General features: G+C 34.0%; 1 protein-coding gene across 8 annotated transcripts in view; it reads left to right on the forward strand.

The window, feature by feature from the left end:
- The window catches only part of LOC110445686 (casein kinase I-like), a 48,866-nt gene that overhangs the window by 4,721 nt on the left and 17,261 nt on the right, over positions 1-26,884 (forward strand). For 5 of the 8 annotated variants that reach the window (XM_021490442.1, XM_021490446.1, XM_021490444.1 and 2 more), the window contains exons 2-8: positions 1,607-1,647; positions 11,077-11,146; positions 14,024-14,172; positions 16,144-16,378; positions 16,794-16,964; positions 17,615-17,760; positions 22,903-22,983. In XM_021490442.1, coding sequence (XP_021346117.1) covers positions 1,607-1,647; positions 11,077-11,146; positions 14,024-14,172; positions 16,144-16,378; positions 16,794-16,964; positions 17,615-17,760; positions 22,903-22,983 — 893 coding nt within the window. The remainder of the gene's footprint in view (positions 1-1,606; positions 1,648-11,076; positions 11,147-14,023; positions 14,173-16,143; positions 16,379-16,793; positions 16,965-17,614; positions 17,761-22,902; positions 22,984-26,884) is intronic. The other 3 variants (XM_021490445.1, XM_021490448.1, XM_021490449.1) reach the window with 1 other exon arrangement.

The raw sequence follows: 26,884 nt of genomic DNA on the forward strand, positions 1-26,884 counted from the left end.
CTCGATATACATACTATATGATTAATATGTAAAGACAGTTGCTTGTAATTACCTATCAGTTCTAATTAAAATCAAGCCTGAAGGTCACATTACTGACTCCTTCAGTTTACTGGAATAATGTTGTATCACTAAATGTTATGTGTTTAAATTTCATATATAAGTATTATGACACTGACAGGATTATGTACATGTGTAATCACACAGGTCCACGAGGGGTCAAAAATTAAATAACTGCAATTTAGTGCTTGTCAAAACCATACACTGCCAGACCATGGCCAGTGCATGATATCTGATGAAATGTGATAGGTGTGTGTATTATGACATGGCCGTGTGTAGTAGCCTATAGCTATAGCTACCACAACCCATCTGTATGTATTATAGCCACAAGGTCACAGCGTGAGGTCAAAATGTCAAATCCCTGCACTGCTTCAGCTTTCTCTGAGCTCTAATTAGGATTGAGTACCAACCACACCCATGACCATTTTGACTTTGGTTTGGTTTTTTGTGTATTGCACATCTTATCACACAGACCTGAACAGCCAAGGTAAAAGGTTATGTGAAATGTCATAGCTATATGATGCACAATGCAGGAAATATATGATTTAGGTCAAAGGTCAGTGAGGGTCAGTTTGGTCCTCTGATTTACTTTTTAAAAATATCATTTTTTAATATTCAACCATTGTCAATATAAAAAAAATCTGCAAGAATTGATACCATTATGGGGAGATTTCCACCCTGTGAAGAGGTTAAAGTGTTGAGAGGGTGAAACATCAGGACAGTTTAGAGCACACACTGTGTACACATGTTGATCAGATCAAATTTCGTACTCACAAAGCAAGGTATACATATAAAAGCTGCATTCATGATCGTATGCCATTGAATTAGGCCTTTGTTGGTTTTGAAATTTGGACAAGTCGTGTCATTGTCATTGAAAGGTATACAAAAAACAAATTCAGGGGACTGTTGACTTAGTTTGTACAATGCATGTACCACAATGCTGTGTCCCAAATCCCATAGCAAGATTTTATGTATTATTGCATGAAATACACCAACCATGTTTACAGGTCATATTTTGACCACTGAGAAAGATATTCAAATTTTATTATGATGTCCCAATATGGCTGAATTATCTTCCATTAAATACGTAGTTGTCAAAGTTGTGGTACTTGATTGTAGAACTGAAATTAATGAACTGAATGAAGGTAATTAACTTACAACAATAGTATTACAGGATTATATCTGAGCATACAGACTTTTATTTACATAAAATAAAATCACATCCGTAAATAAACCAAAAGGCATTTATTGCTCAATTGTACATGTATTTGTCTGAATACCTGCTGTCATGGTTAATATATATAAGGTTCACAAACAGATGAACCAGTAAAATGTTATCATCACTGTCATCAGCCTTCATGTATATACAACAAACATACAAAATACATTTGAAAGTGTCTGCAATGCTGTTGTAATATAAACAAAATAGGGTAAGCACGTTGAACATCAGGAATTAGTGTTTGAAAAATCTGTACGTCTGCTTTGCTCGAGTATTTCATGATGTGTACATTATGTAATGTGTTTTAATCGATCTTTCCTTTAATTTCAGGCAAGAACCTATACAACAATGAGCATGTCGCTATTAAGTTGGTGAGTAAACATTCTAATAGAAAAACATGCACTGCTAATGAAAATATTTTGCTGGAAATGTTATTTGATAAAAAAAACCCATATATCTGCCCATGTTGTTGATGTAACCACAAACTATGTGTAGGTTGAATGACCTGTATTTGAACTCATTCTTTGTAGTATTGAGTCAGGCCTTTCCTGTGTGATGAAGCGACTATTGAATGGTGCACAAACCTTAACATGACTATGTCCAAAAGTTTCAGAGTGCTTGGTGTTGTTTACCCTTTTATGGTCATCCTTGTATTTTCTGCATATGACGCCTAAAATAGTACAGGAAAACCCACACGAAAGGGGAAACCTCTGATGCTGACATAAGCCTGATTGGTCATAATATGCATGTATATATATATATAAAGAACATGATTCATGCGTATGAATTATCATGATGATTTATGTGTATATATATATACATAACCATGTACACTATTTACATACTTTTACATGTTAAACACTAAAGCTAGCCACCACTCATCTGGTTGTCCCACTATATCCGTCTGCGTTTAACGGTAGACTCATTTTCGGTTTTTTTCTTCTAAAGTGTCCCATGTCAGTAGTCTGATTGTATCGCCCTCCTTTCGTAATCAGGTCTGGGGATGAAGGTGCTGGATTGACCTTGTTCCACTATATATTTCATGCTTCTGTTTGATTTTGAATGCTTAAATGAATCGATTTGTTTCATATTTGGGACACATGTACAGAATCTACCATAAGGTGATTTTAGTACCAAATCCATGTATACACACTTGTTGGAATCCAAGTAGTTTGATTAATAGTAATATTTCTTGGAATCTTTCATTATCAAATATCCCACAACTACAGCGTCACTAAGACCAAGATCTGAAAATGTTATGACTTACCAACCTCAAAATTGGCTTTTAGATTAAAAAAACAATTCGTTTTTACATTTTACTTCTCTAAGATGAAAAATGCAGCAATAACATGAATGATTATGAGATGTATGTTTCTATTTACGATAGTTATAAATTGAGGTTTATTGTCAGGTTCAGTCTAACAGTTAGTATGAAGACTATTATAAGAAACACTGAAAAGTCGTTGGAATATAAATAAAGCATCATATTGTTGATCATCAGTCACTGTAAAAGTCGTCATATTGCTTTGTCATTGTCTCGTAAACATACACAATTTTTACGTTCAACATTTAATTGTAAAGGTAAATGTCACTATATCGTATTATTACATTGCCATCGCCTCTTGAAAGGACATATTTTTACGTTCAAACACCAACATTAAATTCTCAGGTATAATGTTAATGTCTTGTTTGCCATGGGTTACACTTAATAAGGTGTCCGATATTTTGAGCTGTGGTCTATACTAGATTGACTGGAAACTTCATTGATTGGTGTACATATATAACAACAGGTAGGGGCTGTACATGGTATCTTTGCACTGTACATATGGAGTGGTGGCAGAGAGGTATGCTGTAGTTAGCTAGTATACTGCTATTGATTTTCAGTCCTGTCAAGACCAAATCTGTGGCAATAGAAGCATATTGGCTATAATCTGTCTTTAGCCATAAGCCAGAAGAGAAAATCTGCAAGACATTATGTTTCTTTCACTTTAAGCATATGAAAAGTACTATGTAATGTTTTAAGCATCACACAAGATGTGAGGCTTAAATTGGTCTAGCGTCATTCCATTTGTACGACTGTTCGTTTGGAATCCTCAAAACTAAAGCTTGTAGAAAGAAACAAACATAATATGCCGGATATCAGACACGGATCGTCAGTGACTTAGATGAAATCAATAGTTGTTGAAAAATCGACTGATTTGGATAACACTGTGTTTCTTGTAGATATTGATTGTAAGGTATGACATCTATAGTTGCATATATACAATGATAAATTAGCTGATAACATCACCTGACTAACCCTGGTGTTGTAAATAGGGTTTTGTGTGGCAGAATTAGGTTGGAATACAAAAGTAAGGCCGAATACAATTATATGTGTGTTTCCTGTTCCATTAGGATATTGACATGAAGATTGAAGTCCAACTGTTGAAATCATAATTGATTGAATAGATGTATTTAATGTGGAATGCACATCAGTTATTCTACTTCTTTGATTTTGTAGACCCCCGTTTCTGAATAATTAGCTATAAAATATATAATAATTAAGGTAGAAAAGAGTCTTTCTAGGAAAGCAGGAAAAAACACACAAAAATTTAGTTTGGTCTAATGAAATGATGATTTTTTTTTATTTCAAAGAACTAATTCTTGGTTATGTGATCACCAGCTGTAGATTTGGTATATATATACACAGTAGCTATATATAGAGCTGTATCTGTTAACGACATGCATGTCATTTATCTCATTTCCAAATGACTTCTTCACCAGCAAAAACCTATAAATAGTCGTTTGTAAGCCTTTTTTTTTTCTTTTTTTTTCGACAAAGACTCTGTAAAAGATAACTTTATAATTTGTGCAAGTAATACTCCTTTATTGCAATACTGTCATTAAGTTAATTTTAATGCAAAGTTGCAAACCAAAAAAGTATGAAGAGCAAGCTAATTATGGCACTTTGTTGAAATAGGAGTACTATAGTACAGTCACCACAATTTCTCAGATTTTGTCAGTGAAGTTTTCTGTAAGGTAAATTATCGGTGACAGAATCAAATATCCTGTTTACAAAGTAGTTGAATTCTAACTGGCTCATATTATTTTTCTTGCCAGCTTTTTTTTTAACTGCACAAGCTTATACCTTGTAACATATAAGTACTGTTTATGCTAGATTTGTTTTAAGCAGCATAATTTGTAGATCATCTTGGTTGGCTATGCTAGGTCTATATGATACATGGCCTGTTGTATTGGTAGATAACATGTAGGGGGATTAATTGATACTGGTTGGTACTCTAGATCTATATGGTGGACAGTATAGCTCATAATTAGTAGTGGATAATCTATTTTTGTGGTGGCCATTTTGGCATAGAATGGTTGGTAGTTACACTAGACCAGCTCTAGATATGAGGGGACCGTTGGTTGCTCCTGAAAGTTTGTGAGGGGGAGGGGAGCATTTTGGTTCGTAATTAGTCATGGCCATGGCGATTGATTGTGGTTTGGGGATGGGAGTAAGGGTCGAGAGACAGCAGCATTTGTAATAGCTTTTGACTTATCTCTAAGATCTGCTGAACATATCTCAACTAAAGGTTCATTAAGTCATGATTTATCCGTATTATAGGGATTTTGAATTACAATATTGGTCCTTGGAGCAGTTTGTGAGATTCATTGATTTAAAAAAGAGGTACATACTCCTCCCCAAATCCTTTTCCAGACTTATCCTTGTGTTTGGGGCTAGAAGATTTAATCATGATAGCTATTTACTTTAAGCCCAGACACGTCTATATTGGTATGTTAATTCTGTATGTCTTTAATTCTTCATTCATTGTATCATGGTAGAGGTGAATATTTGTGTTGTTAAACCAATAATGACTCATAGTTCTGTGTCTGTTTCCTTCAAATGAATCTGTGTTGTTGGAAATATTTTTGAAAGGGCAACTACTGCTTTCTACAGCTGTCTCCTCCACCAGCTGTATCTCTCCACCAGTGAGACTCGGCACCGAAGCTAACTGAAGTCATCTTGCTGATGGCTTATCAGGTTATGACTCCCGAGGGCCCTGTATTTTGGCTTGTTACATGGCTGTGTGCAGTAGTGGCCTCCTGGCAGTAGCACATATCAGGTCATTCCCCCTTGGCCAATGCATGGGATACCTCTGATAATGCAAAGAGGGGTATTAGTTGCATAAATGTCAATCATGCTGGGGAAATGGATTGGGGTAATGTGTTACAACCACCAGTAGCAGGGGTATGTGGTACATTACCTAGCTGGAGTAATACCCTGCCAGTTTGCTTTCAGAGTAAATACTTAGTACAAATTAAGAAAGCACAGATGTTGGTTGCAGGTCTGCAGGCAGTGCAGATCAGCTGTACATATTGATGTTTTATGTAGATAAAATGAATATTTCATTATATGCTGACATTTTCATGAAGTTTTGAGACATGCGTGGATCTGGTTGAGTATGATTAGGTATAGCAGATATTGACTTTCTTTCGCTTTGATTTAGGGCTTTAATAAAAGTGATTTTCTTATTGCTGATCATGGTTGTTTCCATAGTTACAAAGTGGTTATTATGTACTCGTATACAGTAATGTAAACAAATGTTTCCTTGAAGAATATTGTGGTGGGATTTTTTTCGATTATGGATAATTGCAATCATGATTCATGGTTAGATACCAACTGGTGACCTATGGCTGTATGATTACATTGTTATTTACTAAGGGATTAGCTTAGTTCTGAACCAGATTGTTATTTACCGAGGTATTTATTATTGAAATAAAACCCAAAGAATGTAACAGTTAAAAAAACAAGTGTCAGCAGTAAAATATGTATGTTGTGATGTTCTCATCAAATTAAAAATAATATTTGAAACTAGGAATGTTCTTGTGAAACCTTGTCACTGCTGTGTACCGTCGCAGACAATTATTTCTACTTACTGTTTTCAGCAGCACATGGTTTCTGAAAGAGTTCATTTTCAACACATACATGTCCCAAGTAAATGTTACGCTGGATGAAACATACAAAGCTTCCATTTCATGAATTCTTCAGCAAATAAATCGCTCTTGTTTTTAAAGACTTTGGTTAGAAAAGATGGCAGTATAGCCATAAGACTACAAATAAACTTAGAAAAGATGGCAGTATAGGACTACAAATAAACTTAGAAAAGATGAACTTAGAAAAGATGGCAGTATAAACTTAGAAAAGATGGGAGTATAGGACTAGAAAAGATGGGAGTATAGGACTACAAATAAACTTAGAAAAGATGGCAGTATAAACTTAGAAAAGATGGCAGTATAGGACTATAAATAAACTTAGAGAAGATGGCAGTATAGGACTGTACAAATAAACTAAGAAGGCTATGATGTCATCAGGTAGGATTGAGAAACTTTGGTTTCTTAAAAAACCATGACAAACAACTTGACTCATTTCCAGTTGCATCAAAGATGGAACTGACATCGTTCTGACAACATGTGGTTTACACCTGTTTTCACGGCTGTTTTATATAACATCATGTAAGCACGAGGTAGATATTTGTTTTCAGTTATAGAGGATGGAAATCTTCCTTTGTTATAGGATGATTTTAGTTTAAATAGTGTTGTTTGAATTACATAATGTTACTGGTTTTTGGTAAGATGAAAATTTAACCTTTATTCCTTTCTTGTGTTGAATCTCTCAACGATACAGCATAAGAATATTGAGACGAAACTCCTTTGCTCTAAAAATTGTGCTGATTTGGATGACGTAATATCAGCATCTTCAGATATGTTCAAGAGCAGAGCACACAAACTAGAGTAAACAGAGAGAACTGGACAAATAGACACTAACCATTCAAAGTGTCAATACTATTAATTAAATCAGGTGTTGGGTAATGTAGCTATAGCTAGTGGTAAGGTAACATATAACTGTACCCTTAGGAGTATTGATCAGCAGGAGTTGTCCTTGTGTTACCAGTAAACAAGTTTTTATCTGGGACACAAGGTGAAAACAAACCAACGCTTGTTGTAAGTACGTAGTGTTCCTGCAGCTTGAATGTCAACAAGTGGTACCGTTATTGTTAGCCTCAGTTTGGTACAGCGGCTGAGCAGCTGACGTCTTCTACTCACACACTCTCTGAACTGTCATTTGAGCGAGTGTGTAAGTGATGTAAGTGATCGCCATCTCCCTAAACTCACTGGTGGTTTTATCCTCAACAGGATGTCATTTTGCTTTGTGTGTCAGCTTGTTGAATGTGGCGGGGAAACACTGCTACATATTAAACGATTTATAGTGCGTCTGTGTGTGTTATAGGTGATAACTGTAATCTACCCACTTATCAATCTCTATAAAGTGGTTTCTTCATTGTAGGGGCTTGTAAATCTCCCTTCAATGCAATAAGTAAATATCCTAGATAGTGATGTCTGTTTACATGGTGTAACAATAGCACCATTTTAAAACAAAGATACTTATTGTATATCATGAATCTGATTAACAGTATATAATTAAAGTTGTCATGTTTTTATTTTAGATTACATGATTAGATTTTGTAAATGTAAGAAAATGTGGTAAGATTTCAGTTTTGAATAGTTGTATTGTTTTTAATTCAAGGAAAAAAATGTTTTAGGCTGAATTAAGGGGTCTATTTAAGTTGGAATTAAGTCGTTGTTCAATCTAATAAATAAAAATATATAACTAGGGTGAAATAATTTACACATTCTTTTCAGTCAGTGCTTCATTAAGTTTTCACATAAAACATGATGACCTTGCATATTTTGGTTGTACAGTTACTGAGTGTGAGGAATTTAAATTGGCTATAGGTACTGTAACTTTATCATACTGTGTTAATGTACAGTGATCATAATACATTACTTTAACTAGTCATTACCATATTTTGAGAATCAAAATCAGCGTTTGAAATATTTTTTCTGTAAAACGCAATTTAAAGATTATATATAACATAAGAGTTCACGAACCAAGATTCAATCAAGTCTTTTCTAATATAATGTCCTCAAAGTGTCTGATTAAGTCCGAGTCAATATGGATAAAATGGAATATCTTGACGAGAGTTACAGCAGTGAGTTATGACAATCCAATGAAAAACAGATCAGTTATGGTTCTGTCCTGTTTATATTGATCCGGACAGATTCTGCGGGAGCAGTCTCACCATTCTTGCCAAGGCTAATTCTAGGGGGGGGGGGGGGTCAAACAAAAGGAGTCTTGGGACTGGAGCAAGTTCGCTCAAGACTCAATGAGGATTTTTTTCCCGTTAAATCTGTGTGAAAAGCAATATATTCTGTTGGATAGGGATGGAACACTGATATCCACGGACAGAAATACACTAGTAGTGTTAACAATACATTATGGTATGATATGGCATGGCTAGCTGTACATAGTCGTATACACTTGTATGCATATATATATATATATATATATACATGCTGATGCCTTTACTAATGATTTTTTTCTAAATTTCAAACTGTGTTTCGTTCAAGTGGCCTTGGGACAATCATTACAGTTTATTGATATACTAAGTCTTAATTTAATTTTCTGAATAAGGGTTTTGTGAAGTTTTTTCTTCTTAATAATGAAATAGTTGACAATATGAAATCATTACAGGCCCACATCTATTGCTATTAGTATCAGGTGTCCTAGCTTTAACATCATGTTCACACACATCAGCAGGCTTACCTCTTAATACTAATGTTTTGATACTTAAGATATTTACTGGGTATTCACCAGTTAACACGCATGTTGGTTACACTTTAATCATCTTAAATGTCCACCTAATCTCTACAGCATTTCATCGACATATGACAACCTATAATGGCCGGTTCCCCATGTTATGTTGACAACCCTACAGTATCCATCAGCCTGTATGCATGTTTAAATCGGAGTGTTTTCAAAAGCTCCAAGTGCTGTCCTTAAAGAAGTAGATCAATAAATGTTTGCTCAAGTATATATGATTATTGGAGAAAGTAAGGTACAGAATTTGATGTGGGCGTATTTATTGATTGTAATCAGTATGCCTTGGGTTTTCATCAGGGTTAACGTTGGTATATATAGAAAATTTTAAAACAATGTGAAAGTGACAGTGTCTATATGCCTGGGGTTTTACTTGGAATTTTATGGTACATAATTTGATGTGGGCGTATTTATTGATTGTAATCAGTATGCCTTGGGTTCTTATCAGGGTTAACGTTGGTATATATAGAAAATTTTAAAACAATGTGAAAGTGACAGTGTCTATATGCCTGGGGTTTTACTTGGAATTTTATGGTACAGAATTTGATGTGGGCATATTTATTGATTGTAATCAGTATGCCGAAGAATTTTATCAGGGTAAACGTTGGAATATATAGAAAATTTTAAAACAATGTGAAAGTCTGTATGCCTGGGGTTTTACTTGGAACTTTATGGTACAGAATTTGATGTGGGCATATTTATTGATTGTAATCAGTATGCCTTGGGTTTTTATCAGGGTTAACGTTGGTATATATAGAAAATTTTAAAACAATGTGAAGGTGTCAGTGTCTGTATGCCGGGGGTTTTACTTGGAATTTTATGGTACAGAATTTGATGTGGGCATATTTATTGATTGTAATCAGTATGCCTTGGGTTTTTATCAGGGTTAACGCTGGTACATATAGAAAATTTAAAAAAAATGTGAAAGTGTCAGTGTCTGTATGCCTGGGGTTTTACTAGGAATGTAGTGGTACAGAACTTGAAAACACAACGTTGGAGTTGAAATGCCTGGGGTATTATCAGGGTTGATATTCCTGGGGTTCTATTAGAAATATTATGGTACACAAGTTGATGAGACAATGTGGGAGCATTTATTGGTTTGAGTCGATATGCCTTGGGCTTTATTAGGAATGGTATGGTACAGAAATTAATAGAGGCATTGGGGGAGTATTTTTTATTTGTAATAGTATATATACCTGGGTTTTTATCAGGGATTGTATGGTACATTGATGAGACAGTGTCGAAATAGTATTTATAGACTTTAATCAGGATCAATGATTCATCACTACATGTTTATTGAATATGTAAACTACTGGGCCCAGTTAACTTAACAAAATATGATGTCACAATCTGAAGATGGAGTACAATTTTATTTCCAGTAGAACTTCATAAAATATAAAATATAGAAACATCATCTGATGAGAGACAAAAATATAAATTTCTCTACAACTCTTTATGCAGTTGTGATATAGGTTTTGAAAGGTTTGATTAAATTGCTTGTTAAGCTGAAGAAAGTTTTAACAGTTAGTAGGTCATGGTCTGGTACTTCAAACATGTCTGTAAAACTCATGTGTTTTGTGAGAAGTAGAGCTAACAGTCATGCACATCCTTGTATGATGTTTTCTGTATGATATAACCAATTTGAAAGTATATCGTCAAATTTTAAGGAAAGGGAACTTAAACATTTCCGCCCATAATATTGGTGCAACACTAGAGCTATACAAAGTCACTTATATATGTAATTAGGTGCTGTATTTATGAATTAAAGGATGATTGTTTTCTTGTTTAGCATGCATACAAATATTTCAAATCATGACAAAAATGTGAGGTATACAATATGTATATGATTTCCAGGTGACTTGGCAGTCTTACAAGAATGAATGAAGAAGGGATTCCTTTTACAATACTTCTGTTTTTCTTCCAGACTTACACATAGATAATGTACCTTGAAGAGATAGCATATTATGTGGGAGGTGTGCTTCTGATTATCACCTCAGTCTTAATTCAATTGTAGGTTTCAGCTGGCAAGCATATGGAAGCAAAATGTAATAAAATGTTTCTAATTCACATAGCTATAGTACAATTTTCTCTTTTTCTTCAGGAACCTATGAAATCCCGAGCACCTCAGTTACATCTGGAGTATAGGTTTTACAAACAGTTAGGCCAAGCAGGTACGTAGATATCACATGACCTGTTCCAGCCCCTATCCTCAACCCTCTAAGGCCTGACAGGTTTATGCCATATCCCCAACCCAATACCCAAATTACAACCAACCCTTAGGTGAGATAAGTCTGTCATAGCCATGACCCCTAATTACCCTTATGTACTCTATATGATCATTTAAGTTGTCATCATAACCCTGGTCCCTTCTAACTTATCTCCAACCCTTGTATCAAGTAACCTCCATGTCATAACCCTGCCCCCTTGTTAATCTTAACACACACCCCTTCTACCACCACCATCAACAACAGTAGATCAATATACGTGTGCCATGACTGGTCCCTTGTTACCCTAAACCTCAACCCTGATAACAAGTAGGTCTTACCTTTAATCAGGAGGTCAATTCATAACCCAGGCCCCTTGATGAACATGTAACCCTTAACCCTAACTATGAAGTCAATAGGTCGGTCAGTGTTGTAACTCAGATAGTCTTTGGTGCAACCCTGAAACCAAGGTGATCCAAGTCATAATAGAAACCTGGGCACAAATAGCCCTCCAATCCTGAGGTCAAGGAGATATTTGTAATAGCCCAGACCTATTGTACCCCTGAGGTCTGGCAGGTTGACATCTTGTGTCATAATCCTGACTCCATCACTTTCTAGATCTATATGTTTTACCTGTCAACTGCACTGCATCTGCATCACAACTAGAAAGTCAGTTCCCCTACAGGTTTAATGGCCATATCCGTATTTGATTAACCAATCTAGTATAAGCAAAATATTATTTTTAACAAAAATAACTGGTGCTTGATTACAAGGTATTGTTGTAAACTTGTGAACTTTAAAAAATTCCAGTAAAATGTTCATTTATGCTGTGTACTTCGAAAGTAAACTGGATATCTTGGCTCCATGTGATAAATAGAAGATCCCTTAATAGCATTCCAGACCAGCAGTATTTGTTTTGTGTATCGGCCCAGTATACATGTAACGATGGGAGAAGTGGACAACACTTCAGTCTTGTTCCTTTATTCTTTGTATGTATATACACTGGTCGGGTGCTTTATATTTAGCTCTGGTCAGACAAGTTGTGACAATGGTACAATAGGTACACATATTAAATGTTTAATGTTTTGTATTATACATATTGTTTGGCAATGTTGAATAGAAATTTGAATTTATGTTTAGAAATACACTGTAAAGATTTGTATGAATTCATCTAAGCTTTCATTCCTGTAGACCCAGTGAGATTTATCCAGATCACGACAATTGAAAGTTTGTTGTGTGGTATTCGTAGTGAAGGAGGTCTCTTAATTCATTAGTCATACTACTAGTGTTTTATATATCTGTAGTGTTGTCTTGCTGGAGTTTTCTTTTGAAGATTTACCACTGTTATATATACTAACTGTCAGTGATTTCTGAGCCGAGACCTGTAGACTCGCTGTTTATTACATTTACATCTAATTAACCCAAAGGAAAACCTCATACTTGTATTTGTTTTCACCTTGATGCTATTGCAAAAAAAATGATGAAAAGTAGAGAAGATTAAAGGACAAATCTTGAAGCCATGGCTTTGATACATGATTGTGCAAACAAATTAAATGCAAATAATTTTCTTTGTACAGGGTATGTACAGTCTGTGTCATGTCCCGGCTAGTTTTCTATTGACAGAGTATAATGGTAACTTTATATTTGGAACACTCTTGGATGTGTTTCTGACCTAATCTCAGCATAATTCTTTTCCGATAGTATGAATTTTCCTGGGTATTTTCAAAATTCCAATCTTTAAGTTGGGGAAAATTAGTGGTGTATCGAAGTTTAAAAAAAAATCCTTTTTTATTTTCAATTATTCTGAAAGAATATAGGATTTTCTAAAATACTGTCATAAAATATCTATGAAAATACTTAGGAATTACCACATGAAATTATGTTCTGCAATAATGAAAGTGTCCCCAAAAAGTTGATATTTCCGTTATATTAGTTTTGAAAGTAAAATGTTAATATCTCACTTGGAATGGATTTAGCTGAATTGAGTAGAGGTTGCCATACATAACCTAATCATGAATGGATGAAAAAGAAATGTAATGATTACTTAGTGTTCTCAATAAAACTGTTAGAGAGCATGATTTTGATTAGCCTTAATCTATTTTGGTGTCCTGTGGTTGTCTCAGTATAGGCTCTCACTAGATGAGTCATCTAGGGATTGTGTTCATCATATAACATAGGATCTTGTTTTCACTGAGGCTCAAATTACTCTCTGTCTTAGAAAATATCTTATCTATCATATTCTGTAAGTCCTGTTACTTCGATGAATTCTTGTTTTTCATATCTTCATAAAAGTGTAAGGTTTAAAGTTGTGAAATGAAATATTACACACAGTCGTACATTTCAAGTATACAGTTTATTTATAAATATGTAAATCTTGGTATACTGCCATCAGTTGTCCAGAGAAAAGTTCGCATATGAAGGAGTTTTACAATTAAACTAGACTGGCCCCTGTCTCTAGAATATTGAATTATTTAGAAGAAAATTAACTCTAATAATTTTGATCACTTGGATGTCTGATCCGAAGTTCTAAACTAGGGGGAGATAAGCTTTTGGTAAAATGCAGTTGAGAAATTCTTCATAAAAACTTACAGGCTGGTAGCCAGTCTACAGTTAAACAGGAAAGAGGTATTACGGAGTGAAGAAAAAGGATAGGGATAGATGAAAATGGAGACCTTGAATATCTTCGTGATAAATAAGATGACAGTTTAAGTGAGGAGTGTTGTATGCAGGTATTACTGTACCCTTTTGTAGAAATTCTTTTTCCCAAAATTTATTTCAAAGATCAAATCTCTCTGCAAATTAACAAATTCTGTTTTGACATCTTTTGTGTTTGCGGTGTTTCAGAGGGTGTGCCAAATGTCTACTACTTCGGACCCTGTGGGAAGTACAATGCACTGGTGCTGGAGTTACTTGGACCAAGTTTAGAAGATCTGTTTGACCTTTGTGATAGGAAATTCTCTCTCAAAACTGTACTCATGATAGCAGTACAACTTGTAAGTATTAAACTTATATTAGTTGTTTCTGTGTTTGATTACCTTCTTATTTGGTTTTGCATATCGTTTAAAAAAGCTATGATATTCTTGGAACTTTACAGTATATTGATTAGATGTTGGCAAAAATACAAATGTATAACAAATTATGTACTGTGGATTTAACTACCAGCAGAAGATCAGTTCTTCTTTCATTCACACAAGCTAAAGAAACAGACTGTACACAATTGCTATTTGCATTCAAATAAGCTAAATATTGGTCCAATAGATTTGAAAGCTTTTTTTTTTTGAAGAATTGTGTCCAAATGGTTTTACTGTAAAAAAAATGGTGAAAGTGTTTGCTGAAATCCTGCACTTTGACATAAGTCAATTTTTTCATAAGTTTAATGCAATACTCCATTGATATACATTGAATATTTTAAGATTATAATTACTGGCATTGTGAGGTCCATGCTAAAGGGACAACAACCTTAAACGTGAGAGTCTTGATGAAACATAGACCGTCAACATCCTTAACCTTGGAACATTTTGTCAGTGTTCAAATGGTCATACTTTTTATTGCATAAAAAAGATCGGGCATTGATAACAAACATTTAATATTTTAAAAGGAAAGACACGGTTTTAAGATTACTCACTCATGAATTTTGAATAGGTAAAACTTTAAAAGCCAGAGTAATGGTTGGTAGGCCATAGAATTCAAGGCTAGGACTGTAATATGACACTAATGTCATGTTCAACTGGATCCAAGGTTGTTTGGCTCCTTTGTGGTTTAAATTTATATGTTTATAGCCATGGAGGGCCTAACTTTAAATAGGAGAGGGATAATACCGTGCATTGTTTTACTTTGCACCTTACGTGTCCAAAAGTAAGATACATATCCACATAAATGGCACTTAATTGATACCTTGCAGAGCAGACAAAACTCTATTTCAACGCAACCTGCTTATATATAATTAATATACATCCACTTCATATACATATCCATCTAACATAGTGCAATTTTACCAAATGTAGCCATAAGCTCTCAATTATTTTTTCAAATACCTAAGTGTCAGATTTCAAGCCAATGGTTTATTATACCTCTGCCACGAAACTGGGCACTATACAACAGTGTTGTCTTTGTCTATAGTCTGCCACATAGTGATGTCATCTTTGTAGCACCTTCAATTCTGCTTTAAATTCCATGAAATTTCATAAAAGATGAAAAATCAAGATAGCTTGAATGAGTGTGTTTTAGCATTGTGAACCCAAGGTCAATGTTACTATAAATAGAAAGTCGTTAACAGATTCATCATCATTATTCACCTTTATTTTGATAGAATTCATGGAGGTTAATATAGAGGTTAAGTGTCAAGGTAACTTAAAGGAGTTTACATTTCTGCATTTTGTTTTTTGAACCCAAGGTCAAAGTCATCGGTACTATAAATAGAGAAATTCCATTACCTTAAATGTAAACAAAGTCTTGGTGTAGTGGTTGTATTGCCATGCAACTTCAGACAGATGTTAAGTATTAGGGTAGCTTTAACACCGAAAGGCAAGGTCACCATTAGTATGTTTATATCTACATAAAACTGTGTCATTGTTCCAGTGTACTTGTTTGTGGTACAATTTCCATGAAACTTATTTACATAGTGACAGCATTATGTATTTATTTTATGATTTCAAGTTGTAAGATACAAAATTTACATTAAAGTATAATGGCTAAAAATGTACCCTATACTGTAACATGGACATGTGTTTGTTTAGCTAGATATAATGTTCCAACAGACATGTATAACAGAGCAATGGATGAAGCAGTTGTCATAAAATTCTGAAACTTAGGAAATAATTATTGGTTATTTAATAGGAAACTTCCCCATCATGCCCACGCGAAAAAGAAAATTATGTACATGACTTGCTGTAGATGTAATTTGAAGAGGTTGATTTTGTAAAGAATATTGATTCAGTATTGATTCATCTTAAAATCTCTTTCAGATTACAAGAATGGAATATGTTCACTCCAAGCATCTGATCTACAGGGACATTAAACCAGAAAACTTTCTTATAGGAAGGCAATCAACAAAAAAACAGCATATCATAAACATTATAGACTTTGGTTTAGCAAAGGAATATATTGATCCGGAGACTCACAAGCACATCCCCTACAGGGAGCACAAGAGCCTCACAGGCACCGCCCGCTACATGAGCATCAACACTCATTTAGGAAAAGGTGAGAGAAAGTTCATCCCAGGTCCATAGAAATTACAAAAAATCTAATTTTACTGACAAATATTCAAGCACTAGATAAAATTGTAAATTATATTGTTAAGATTAAGTTCAGGAAATTTTGGATTAGTGTACAACTACACGTTTATTTGTCTGTAATATATTTTCCAGACCTTATTAAAGAAAAAAAAAGATCAGATGTGATTATCTATAAGCCGGATTTGCTGTAATTTACATAATATAACTTATTTTTTTGGTATTCCAGATTTTGAATAGTATTTTCAGTTGACATTCTAGTGGTCTCGGATGAAATATCATTTTTTACCTCTTTGTTGCTGAGAAAAAAATAAAACCCTAATTATTAACTTTATCATTAATTTGTTTTTAAAACAATGTCCATTACATTTCTCTGTTCTCAGAACAAAGTAGACGGGATGACCTTGAAGCACTCGGGCACATGTTCATGTATTTTCTCCGAGGAAGTTTGCCCTGGCAGGGCTTAAAAGCCGACACACTCAAAGAAAGATATCAAAAGATTGGTGATACAAAGAGGGCTACTCCCATAGAAGTGTTATGTGAAAATTTCCCAGGTAATTCTAAGCCTTGGAAGGTTGTGTTTTTGTGTTTCAACGTTCTGTGTTTCAAGGAAAAATCATGGAGCTTATATTGTTGTGTCCAACTGTGGAACAGAAGTGATGCACATGGGATATCAGAAATTTGCAATGATCTATTATCTATAAGTCTCCGAATGTAAAATTTTATTTTCAAAATTAAAAAAAATAGATTTAAAGTAATAAGATTTAACAAAAGTTGTTTATCTTTGGCTAGCAAGACAATAATTTAGAAAATAGATGATAGTTCTGATTCAAAATCAAGTATTAAAATCATTCAAATCTTCACTCCTGGAAAAGGTTTAAGTTTCTCAACAATGGTTTGTATCCCTAAAACTGGCGGGTCAAATTCATCAATTTTAATTCTATCGGCAAATTATGATCTTCACTGCATGATAAGCTTACTCTTTCTATGTTTTTCCAATTCCAAGTAACGAAATAAAACAGCTATCGTTTATGATTTTGTTTTACAAATTCAGAAGGGAAGATCTGAAAAGTTATTAAGTAAGAAAATAAGATTTTCCTATCAATTTCTAGATAGACTGTTGTTTTTACGGTGATGTTCATATGAGCTTGTTAATCATGAGAAGAACATGTTATGAAGATGGTTGCATACCGAATTATTTCAGATGAGCTATCAACGTATCTAAGGTATGTGAGGAGACTGGATTTCTTTGAGACTCCAGACTACGATTACCTTAGGAAATTATTCACAGACCTCATGGCACGTATGAGCTATGACTGCGACTGGGATTTCGACTGGACGGGTCGACAGGTAGGGGGCAATGCCATGCGAGGGATCTGGTTGTTTTCATAAGTCTTAGCTTAACACCAAAAAAAAACACCACTCAAATACTTGAATATCCTCTGTTAAATAAGATCCTTTAAACTTATTGATTTTTTGGAAATAAAGTCTTCATATTTTGCTTAACTGTATATGAGTCATTATCAGAAAATGTCAATTTTCTGAATTGAAAAAAATGCAAAAACAACATCAATAAACAATCAGTTTTATATAACCAAACTGAAGTACATATATCAGTATTTCATTATTTCAATACCGGAAATCTGAAATATTACCTGTTTGGTTACCATAGCAACGGAAATTTGGTAATTAAGGTAAAAATGTCCATTATGTTACCAATTTTAAAATTGATTTTTGATAGGTAAAAAACAGGAACTTTTACTTAGATTTTGTTTAATTTAGAACAGCAGTACAATTTCATAAGTAGGACATGGACAATAGTTTCCTCAGTTTTTTCGTTAGGGCAAAAATCAAACTATATCAATGGCTTAGGTAATTGCATAGTGACGGGGTCTGTTCCGAATAGAATTTGTAACGTAAATGCATATGCTTGTTTATGAAACAACAATATATTAGCTTATGGTTATAAATTGATATACCATGGGCAAAAAGAACCAAAAATAGGCAATGCTGCAAAAAGTATTGGGATATTTAGTTCAAATAACATAATGGACATTGCATGTAACATAATGGACGTTGGTAACATAATGGACATTTAATTGAAATCAATGGACAATTATAATGCAAATGAAATGTCCGTTGTGTTACTAGTAAAACAAGAGTAGATAGTACATCAATATGTAAGCCGACAATGAATGACGCGACAGCATTTCAATATTTAGTATGTATCAATTTCTTCCAGGATTTTTAACATTACTTAAACTGCTGCTGCACATACTATGCTCTATATAAGGATGATGCATATCACGATTACAGACCGGATCAATAGTTGCTGAAAAAAAGTTTACTATTTTCTAGTGTTGTCCCGATGATCAATTAAAATCGAAAAATAATCGGTTACACAACCAATTGCGATTAATCAATTATGAAATCCCATAATCAATTAATCGGTTGAAATTATTGCGTGCTGTTTTCTATTGCTATCTGATTAGCATCCACCTAAAAAACTACTTAAGCTTTGGTTAGGAGGTAAATTTTCCTAACAAATATGTCTTTTGGCCAAGTTGGAGCTTAAAGTTCAAAGTGTATAAAATGGTTTTTAGTAGCAGGTGGACATAAGTCAACCCTTGATTTTAAATTTACATTGCAAACCAATACAATTTGGATTACCTCAGTAACCGATTAATAATCGAAAATCGATCAAAAAACTTGCACCGATTACAGCTGATCATCGATTATGAAATAAAAACCGATTCCCAACACTACTACTTTCCTGCCCAAGGAATTATAAAACTATAATAAGGTGATACTATACTTTCTGGTTACAAATCTTATTGGGGACACACAGTTAACAATTAAAAACATTATTTGTGTAATTAAAATAAAATGAAAGTATTTCGTTTACACGCACATATAATCTAAAATTTGCTAAGGATCATATTAACTAAATTCTTGGCCACAAAAGAAAGATATGAAATACATACTCGTGTACTCTACACGAACGCGCCATTAGGGGTAACAAGAACTATTGAACAGTGCTTAACATCAAACTGGATGAATTGTACATGAAGGTATGTGAAACTAAATGCTCATACATGAACCTATTAATATTAATAATGTGTAGACGATTTAGATCAAATTTTAGTAGTATCACTACTAACACAGGTCAGTTTAAACACGAATACAAAGCATGCCACCTCATGAGATTATTTGCACCCATGATTTTACAATGAACAGTGATTTTGTCATCTTTACAGGTGGTGGGATAGAAGTAACAATGCTTTCATACCGATACCAGCATTGATCTTTCTTTTGCGGCCAAGAAAACAACACTTCTTTTCCTTTCATCTTTTTCTTCATACATTCAACAAACAATTCCTTTCTGACCTCATCAATCTTCCGAATAATGCCAGGGAATGGTTCCCCTTGATATCGAACAACAACATAATCTCCAACATTTCTATATAGTTCGCAATCATTCAATCTTCCCTCATCCGCCCTCGTAGCATCACCCCCCTGTTCGAGCACCGCATCCACCCTCGTAGCATCAACCCCTGTTCGAGCACCTCATCCACCCTCATAGCATCACCCCCCTCATCCACCCTCATAGCATCACCCCCCTCATCCACCCTCATAGCATCACCCCCCTCATTCACCCTAATAGCATTACCCCCTCATCCACCCTCATAGCATCACCCCCTCCCATTCCTAATCATAACATAATTATGTTTGTCTGTTATGTTACCTTGATTTAAAAATATTGCACTAGTCAGGACAATTTACATTAAATCTAATAAAGCATTACATGATGCGATTCCCAAACATTATACTTCAGACATCGTTACGTTTCCAAAATGTAAAATTCATAAAACACACATAATTTTGAACAAAACCATTATTTAAAGTATGTTGTGTTACCGATATTTGTCCATTGTGTTAGCCCCATTATAGTAACACAAGTATGTGTGTCTGTTATGTTATCTAGTTTTGAAAATGTTGTCCTAGAGTGGGAAACTTGAGCCAGACTAAACAAACAAAATCTTAGAGTCGAAATTAGTGTCATGAGAGTTATATCTCAATCTAAATACTTCGAAAACTATCTGTAAAGACACGTTTGAAAAGAAATGAATGTGTACTGTTTAGTTGTGTTACCAACTAATGTCCGTTATGTTACCATTTTATAAAGTAACACAAAAACAATGTCCATTATGTTACCAAAATTTTAAAAAGAAAGATTAATTCCATTTTTTTACCAATTACAGAACATATGTGGGTTGCATTTTCAAAAATAAACATAATATAGTCATATTTCTAAGATAAATGTGCTGACTTCTGTCTGTAAACACATTAAAATATTGGTTTGTTCCATGTTGTTACATGTATATGTCTGTTATGTTACCCCATGTTACAGTAACATAAATCGTAGTGTCAGTTGTGTTACTTGTGATGAAAATGAGCCTTTTTTGCATTGATTATCTACTTGTATATGAGAAATAATATATTATCCTTTTTTAACTGCTTATAATTCCTCTAAATGGATAATTGTTTTATTCATATCTATTTTTGTGTTTGTTAGACAGTAATTTTTCTCTGCATTTGTCAATGTTGTTACTGTCAATTTGTCTTTAATGTTACTTTTTCCTTGGTAACATAATAGACCATAACATAACAGAAATATTTTAACGTTTAAATGTTTTTGTTCCATACCTTGCATATCTGACCTACAGTGCAGATGTTTATCAAAACTTAGTAATATTTCCTCTTTAAAGCATCCAAAATAATACTGAATTATGCCATCTTATTTCTAATAACATAGTAACAATATTGACATCAAAAAAATAAACATCCAGTCCTGCTTATCTTTGATGATCGCTGATTGGACTTCTTTCATATTTATCTGCTCTGCAACTGTTTGTCCATGAACAGGAAGTAAAGCTCCATATGATGCATTATGTGTTACTAAAAAATACCTGTTAATGTTGCATTAACTGAACCAAATGTGTTGTGGTAACATAATGGACATTTTAACTGGAGACAGACATATATTATGTTTTATATTATCATTTTCCAGATTATTTAAGTAAACTGACATTTCATAATCAAAATTTAAGCATAAAACTAACAGAAAATATGGAAATAACCATTCGGTAATGCCTTTTAATTGTATTTGTTCTCATTGAAAAATTGGAATTCTTGCCAGGGACACCCCTATTTTTGCATGTAACATATTTATAAATGTTCATAAATATTATTTTTTTTACAAAATGCATTTTTAATTAATGCTAAAATATAGTTTTTTGTCTATATTTATTAAAAAAATCAAAACAATGTACTATCTGTGCATTCTGAACACTAAAAAAAATGTTAAAAGTAAGGGGACAGCAATATTGACAATTTCTGATAATGACTCATATATTAGTTAGTGCATTTTGCCATATTTAGCTATTTAGGTCAAGTGAATATTCAGATTTCCAGTTTTGGATACATCAAAATTGAAGTGTTATTGTAAATTGTTAACTGAAAGAACCTGTCATCTTTCTGATATTCGTATTTTTGGGATGGTGAGTGTATAAGGTAAAGCCAGCAATCTATTTTCACAAGGTGTTAATTAGCTGAGATTGAAACAACCAATCCCTTGCCATCATCACATCATCACATCATGTTTGCAACCATCTCGACCACACACGTGTTTAACAGTTTCCCTCTCAGCTTCTTGCTACGTGCTTACGCTTGTTGTTGAACAGCATTCACACAACCATCTTGATTGAACACTTTTATGCTGAGTTTTTTGTCAAACAATTGTATGCAATACTGAATCTCATGTAATAAGTGATACCTTATGGTACAAATATAACAGTAGTTTTAAGCATTTGTATTGTAACTCTCTATTTGGATTATGCAAAATGTTATTGTTTTTTGAGATTAAAGGTAATATTTTAAGGGACTTTTTAGAGAACAAAACACATCACCATAAGGACTTGTTTTTAATTTACAGGAAATTTAAAAAAAAATCAATGCATGCCTCTTGATTTTATACTTACCATTGAACTCGAGAGAAGATAACTCACTGACCATCTTAATGTGTTGACACTTCTTAATAAATACGATATCACCTTCATATGACCTTTGACGATTGGAGCTGAACTCTCTTTGTGAATTCTACAAAAGCACTGCATGGTTTAGTGTTTCTGCTTTTTAGATACTTATTACAGGGAAGAGAATGTTTCAAAGGTCATAAGGAGATTGATGCATTTGATGTCAAAGGTCATAAGGAGATTGATGCGTTTGAACAATTAGAGTCATTTCTGGGAAAAAGGTCTTATTATTTGAGTTTTTGATTAATCAGAAGTATTTGTAACTCCGGGCATTATTTTGCATGGTCTACACTGATGGGAGGTGGCTGTATTATAAGAATCCTCACCTGTAGTATATCCATATAAGATATTCCAGAAATATTTTCCCGTCACTAATCCATTTCTGCCCTTCCATCAGCCATCAATCAATGCTCAAGACAATCCACCAAAGAATGAGGATCACAATGGCCGAGAGAGGCATCACGCGCAAGCAAATAAGGTGAGTTGTCTCCCCCTTAATGTGGTACAGGTACGCATTCGCTATCATGTCATTAAACATGAATATTTTGTATTTATACATTCACATATGTTACATTTTATAATATGAAACGCTTAGCTGCTGTCAGTGTAATGATACATGGGATAATGGATGAAATGTTACTAACAATCAGTTATTTTTAAAATGGTAATGGGATGTCTGGTGCAGGACAGGGTTGAATGCAAAAAGGCATATATATATATATACAATGTCTTGTTGTCCAGCAATACGGGTGGAGATACTACGCTAACCACTGCAAGCTTAGACTAATCGCTGGACTGAATAGGAAACCAGTAACAGTTAACAGTTAGATCTTTAGAAAGAAAGAAAATAAAAGACCCAATCCTGCTTGATTCTGTCGTTTGTACTTACATCGTGTGTGAATTGTTAAACTCTGTTGTCTTGCTGTTAGGTTTGTTATATCAAAGCTGTTCCATACAACTATTGTACAATTTTCAGCTCAAACTGTATTTGACTTTTGTCAATCTGAACGTATGCAGACTCTTTTTAACAAGCTATATAGAGACATTCTGGCTAACCTGACTGGTCTTGGTGTAACACTGTAAGGGACAAATCTTAATAATGTGTCTAATATCAGCTTTACAATTTCTGGTTGTTTCTTAAGTAACTACTGCCAAACCCTAAGTATGGCTGACTTGTTGGGACCATTTTCAAAAAATAAGTCATGATAGATAAACTAACAGTTACTTTGAGAAGTAGGGGTATTCAAGATAGTCATTTTCCAACTTTCTAATTTAAAATTGTTTGAGATCAAAAATTGAAATGTTATAAATCCCAGCTTGTTGTTGTTCTGTAAAGGCCAGTGTAATCTGGTGAGTGGTTTGGATAGGTAAAAGTACTATTTTGATGAGGAGAACCTACACTGACCAGTCAGGGTGTAACAGATGATAAACATGTTTACCACCGCTTTTGTTCGTGTATTTCTGTCCATCATTCAGTGTCACACTGTGTATTTAATACATGCGAGATCAACTCATTCACCCCTGAAATTTCATAATGAACTATTCCAACCTTTGAATTGGAGGAGTTCAAATGTTTTTCAGGGTTGAACGGTCTAGCTGAACCTGTAATGTTCACGTTCTGGCATGTTATGTATCCCCCATCAGATTTCTCCTAGGTTAAGTATCAAAATGCTACATTTCACAACTTACCAGCTGTATTTAGGTTTGTAGTATTAAGTGTAAACATTCGTAATCCCCTTGACATTCAAATTTTCAATAAAATTACCTGTGCATACGTTTTACATGTTGATGAAGTTTTTCCTTAAATTTATTCAAAATTTGAATGTTTGAGAAATAAGTGTAATGACTTTAAGTCCAAAGATATAAATTGTGCTTTTGTCCTGTCTCGGAAGAAATTGAATGAAATACTTATCTGAAGCCAACAGTCATGTGTTTCTTGAAATGCTGACAGGTGTATTTACATTTCGGTTATTCAGTGTAAATTGTGATTTGACATGCTGTCACTTTAGTCAGTAACTTGCTGTTGATGTAACTTGCTGTTGATGTAGTACAGATGTTATATACAGTCCACAACCTATCCTAGCTATCTCCTTGTAGTGCAGAACAAAATCTGTAAGTTGTATAGACATTTCCACAATATTAAATATTAATTCAAAACATCTTTAAAGACCTTCTTCCCTTTTCATCCACATATAATTATGCTGCCTTTATAATGATGCCTGAAGTACTAACAAGTCCAGCCACTGTTTTTGTTGTGACTATGAAATCCCTTTGTAACATCCTTGTGTAAGATTTACTATGATGTATTTAGATATGAAATGATGTTGTGTTGCACTTGCAAATGTGCATACCTGCATGTGCTTATTGTGTATTGTTGCCTTGCATACATATTATTTCCTTGCAAATTGTCTCGAAAACCTAACTGTATTTTGTCCTTATATTTTCCACAACCTATAACCTTAGTCGTTTTGGAGTTGTAAGGATAGAAAAGAATAACTTTTTAGAAATACACTGTTTCTCTGATGTCATGTTTGGCATCCTTGTAACAACAGAACCTGAAACAAAATTTCTGAATTCATGTTTGTATCTGGTTATTGATCAATTTAGAGGAAATAGAATACAAAGTTTGTAATACATTGGAAGTTAATTGGAATGCATGCTGCATGTGATTGTCTCCCCTGAATGCAGCTGTGCATGTGGCAGCATAGCCACCACTCCACAAGATCCTTTTATCAACAGATATGGTCATCTTTTGAACAAGTTATATTCTATCAATGATAACAAGACATATTGTATAGTTTGAAGTCATAACGTCTGATAAATACATTAACACTGCTCTTTCAAAAAACACTAACTGACCTTCCTGGAGGCCCCGATCCTTACAAGAGGAATAAACGAAATCCAGAAGAATCGGGCTTCTTCAAGCTCCAAATAGGGAGAGCAGTCTTTTCTTTTAGAACATATCACCTTACAGTGATGTCCGTCTTTCTACAAAAGTTCCTTGTACTTGTTGATGAGATGACCGTGAGATATACAGTTGTCACTGTAGTTGAGGATCGAGGCATGCTGTACACTGGTCTAGTGATCTGTTATGTATTGTTATAGGATTACTTTATGTTTGGGTCGTGACCATACCTTGATAAAAAAAATCGGAGTGAAAAAGTATTGAGTTGTTAGAAGACTGTTGGAGTCGTTGTAGTCAAACTGAATGTAGTGAGAAGAAAGAGGATAATGGCAAATCAGTATTGAGGTATCCATGTAATTAAATTAAGGAATAAGAATGTTTAAATAGAATTGTGAATTCATCATTTTTGCTTTTTCTGTGGATGGATATAAGATTTTTCTTATTAATTAAGAGAATATGAATTCTCAAAAGGCAAACCAGGTAATTAAATTCTTCTGGCCTGCTAATAAAATTTTCTTATAAACCAAGATGGATATATACATGATAAAACCACAACATGTGTATGATCTTTGATATTATATAATATAAACTGTGAACATCCTGCTATTTGAGACATCGTTGCCAGCTTAGATGATAAAAACAATGTTTTGTTGACTACACAGTTTCTATGGGTGGGAAGTGTGTAGGTGATGTGTGATATCTGGATATGGTGGTGGGGTACTTAGGTCTCGCAATGCTTAGTATTACATAACAGCCAATCCTTAGAACAGACATAACAGTCTTAATGGTGTACAAGGACATGTTCAGCCACAACATATTTCTTCAATTGCAATTTGTGTTCAAAACAAATGGGGTAGATATTTATAGAGTCAAAAGATAGTGGTACTTTAAATTATTCATACGTCTGTCTCTGCAGTTGGAGAATTATCGGCTGATGGCCTATTGTATATACATGTAGTAACATTTAGGGGAGGACAGTGTTTGCTGGAAGGTGTTCTGGCTGTGTATATATATCGACTCAACACAGATTCATGACCAGTTCAACCTACAAATATCACTGTTTCCTTATTACACGCATAAGGAAAACCATCAGTAATGCTGTGCATATTAAAACATTTATCGGTGACAGTTTGCCTGGTCAGTTGTATGGACCTTTTGGCTCCGTTGGTAGTATGGAGATTTTGCTAAAAAAAGAGCATGTTTTAATACAGGATATAGGGGGATAACATGAAGTAGTAGACAGAATGACAAGTCGGTATAGAGGATATATCCTAGAAAATGTCGTCAATTTTACTTTTTTTCATATGATCAAATTGACGCATGACTTACATGTATATAAAAAGTGTATATTGACCTCGGGATCAGCTGTATATCTTAACCAAAGTGGCTTAAAAGTAATCACAACAGTGGCTTTATAAAATGATTGTGTTTTTATCACAGGGTCTGAATAATGACATAATTTGCCAGTAAACCG

The sequence above is a fragment of the Mizuhopecten yessoensis genome, unplaced genomic scaffold (assembly GCF_002113885.1).
Source record: "Mizuhopecten yessoensis strain PY_sf001 unplaced genomic scaffold, ASM211388v2 scaffold2329, whole genome shotgun sequence".
NCBI lineage: Eukaryota > Metazoa > Mollusca > Bivalvia > Pectinida > Pectinidae > Mizuhopecten > Mizuhopecten yessoensis.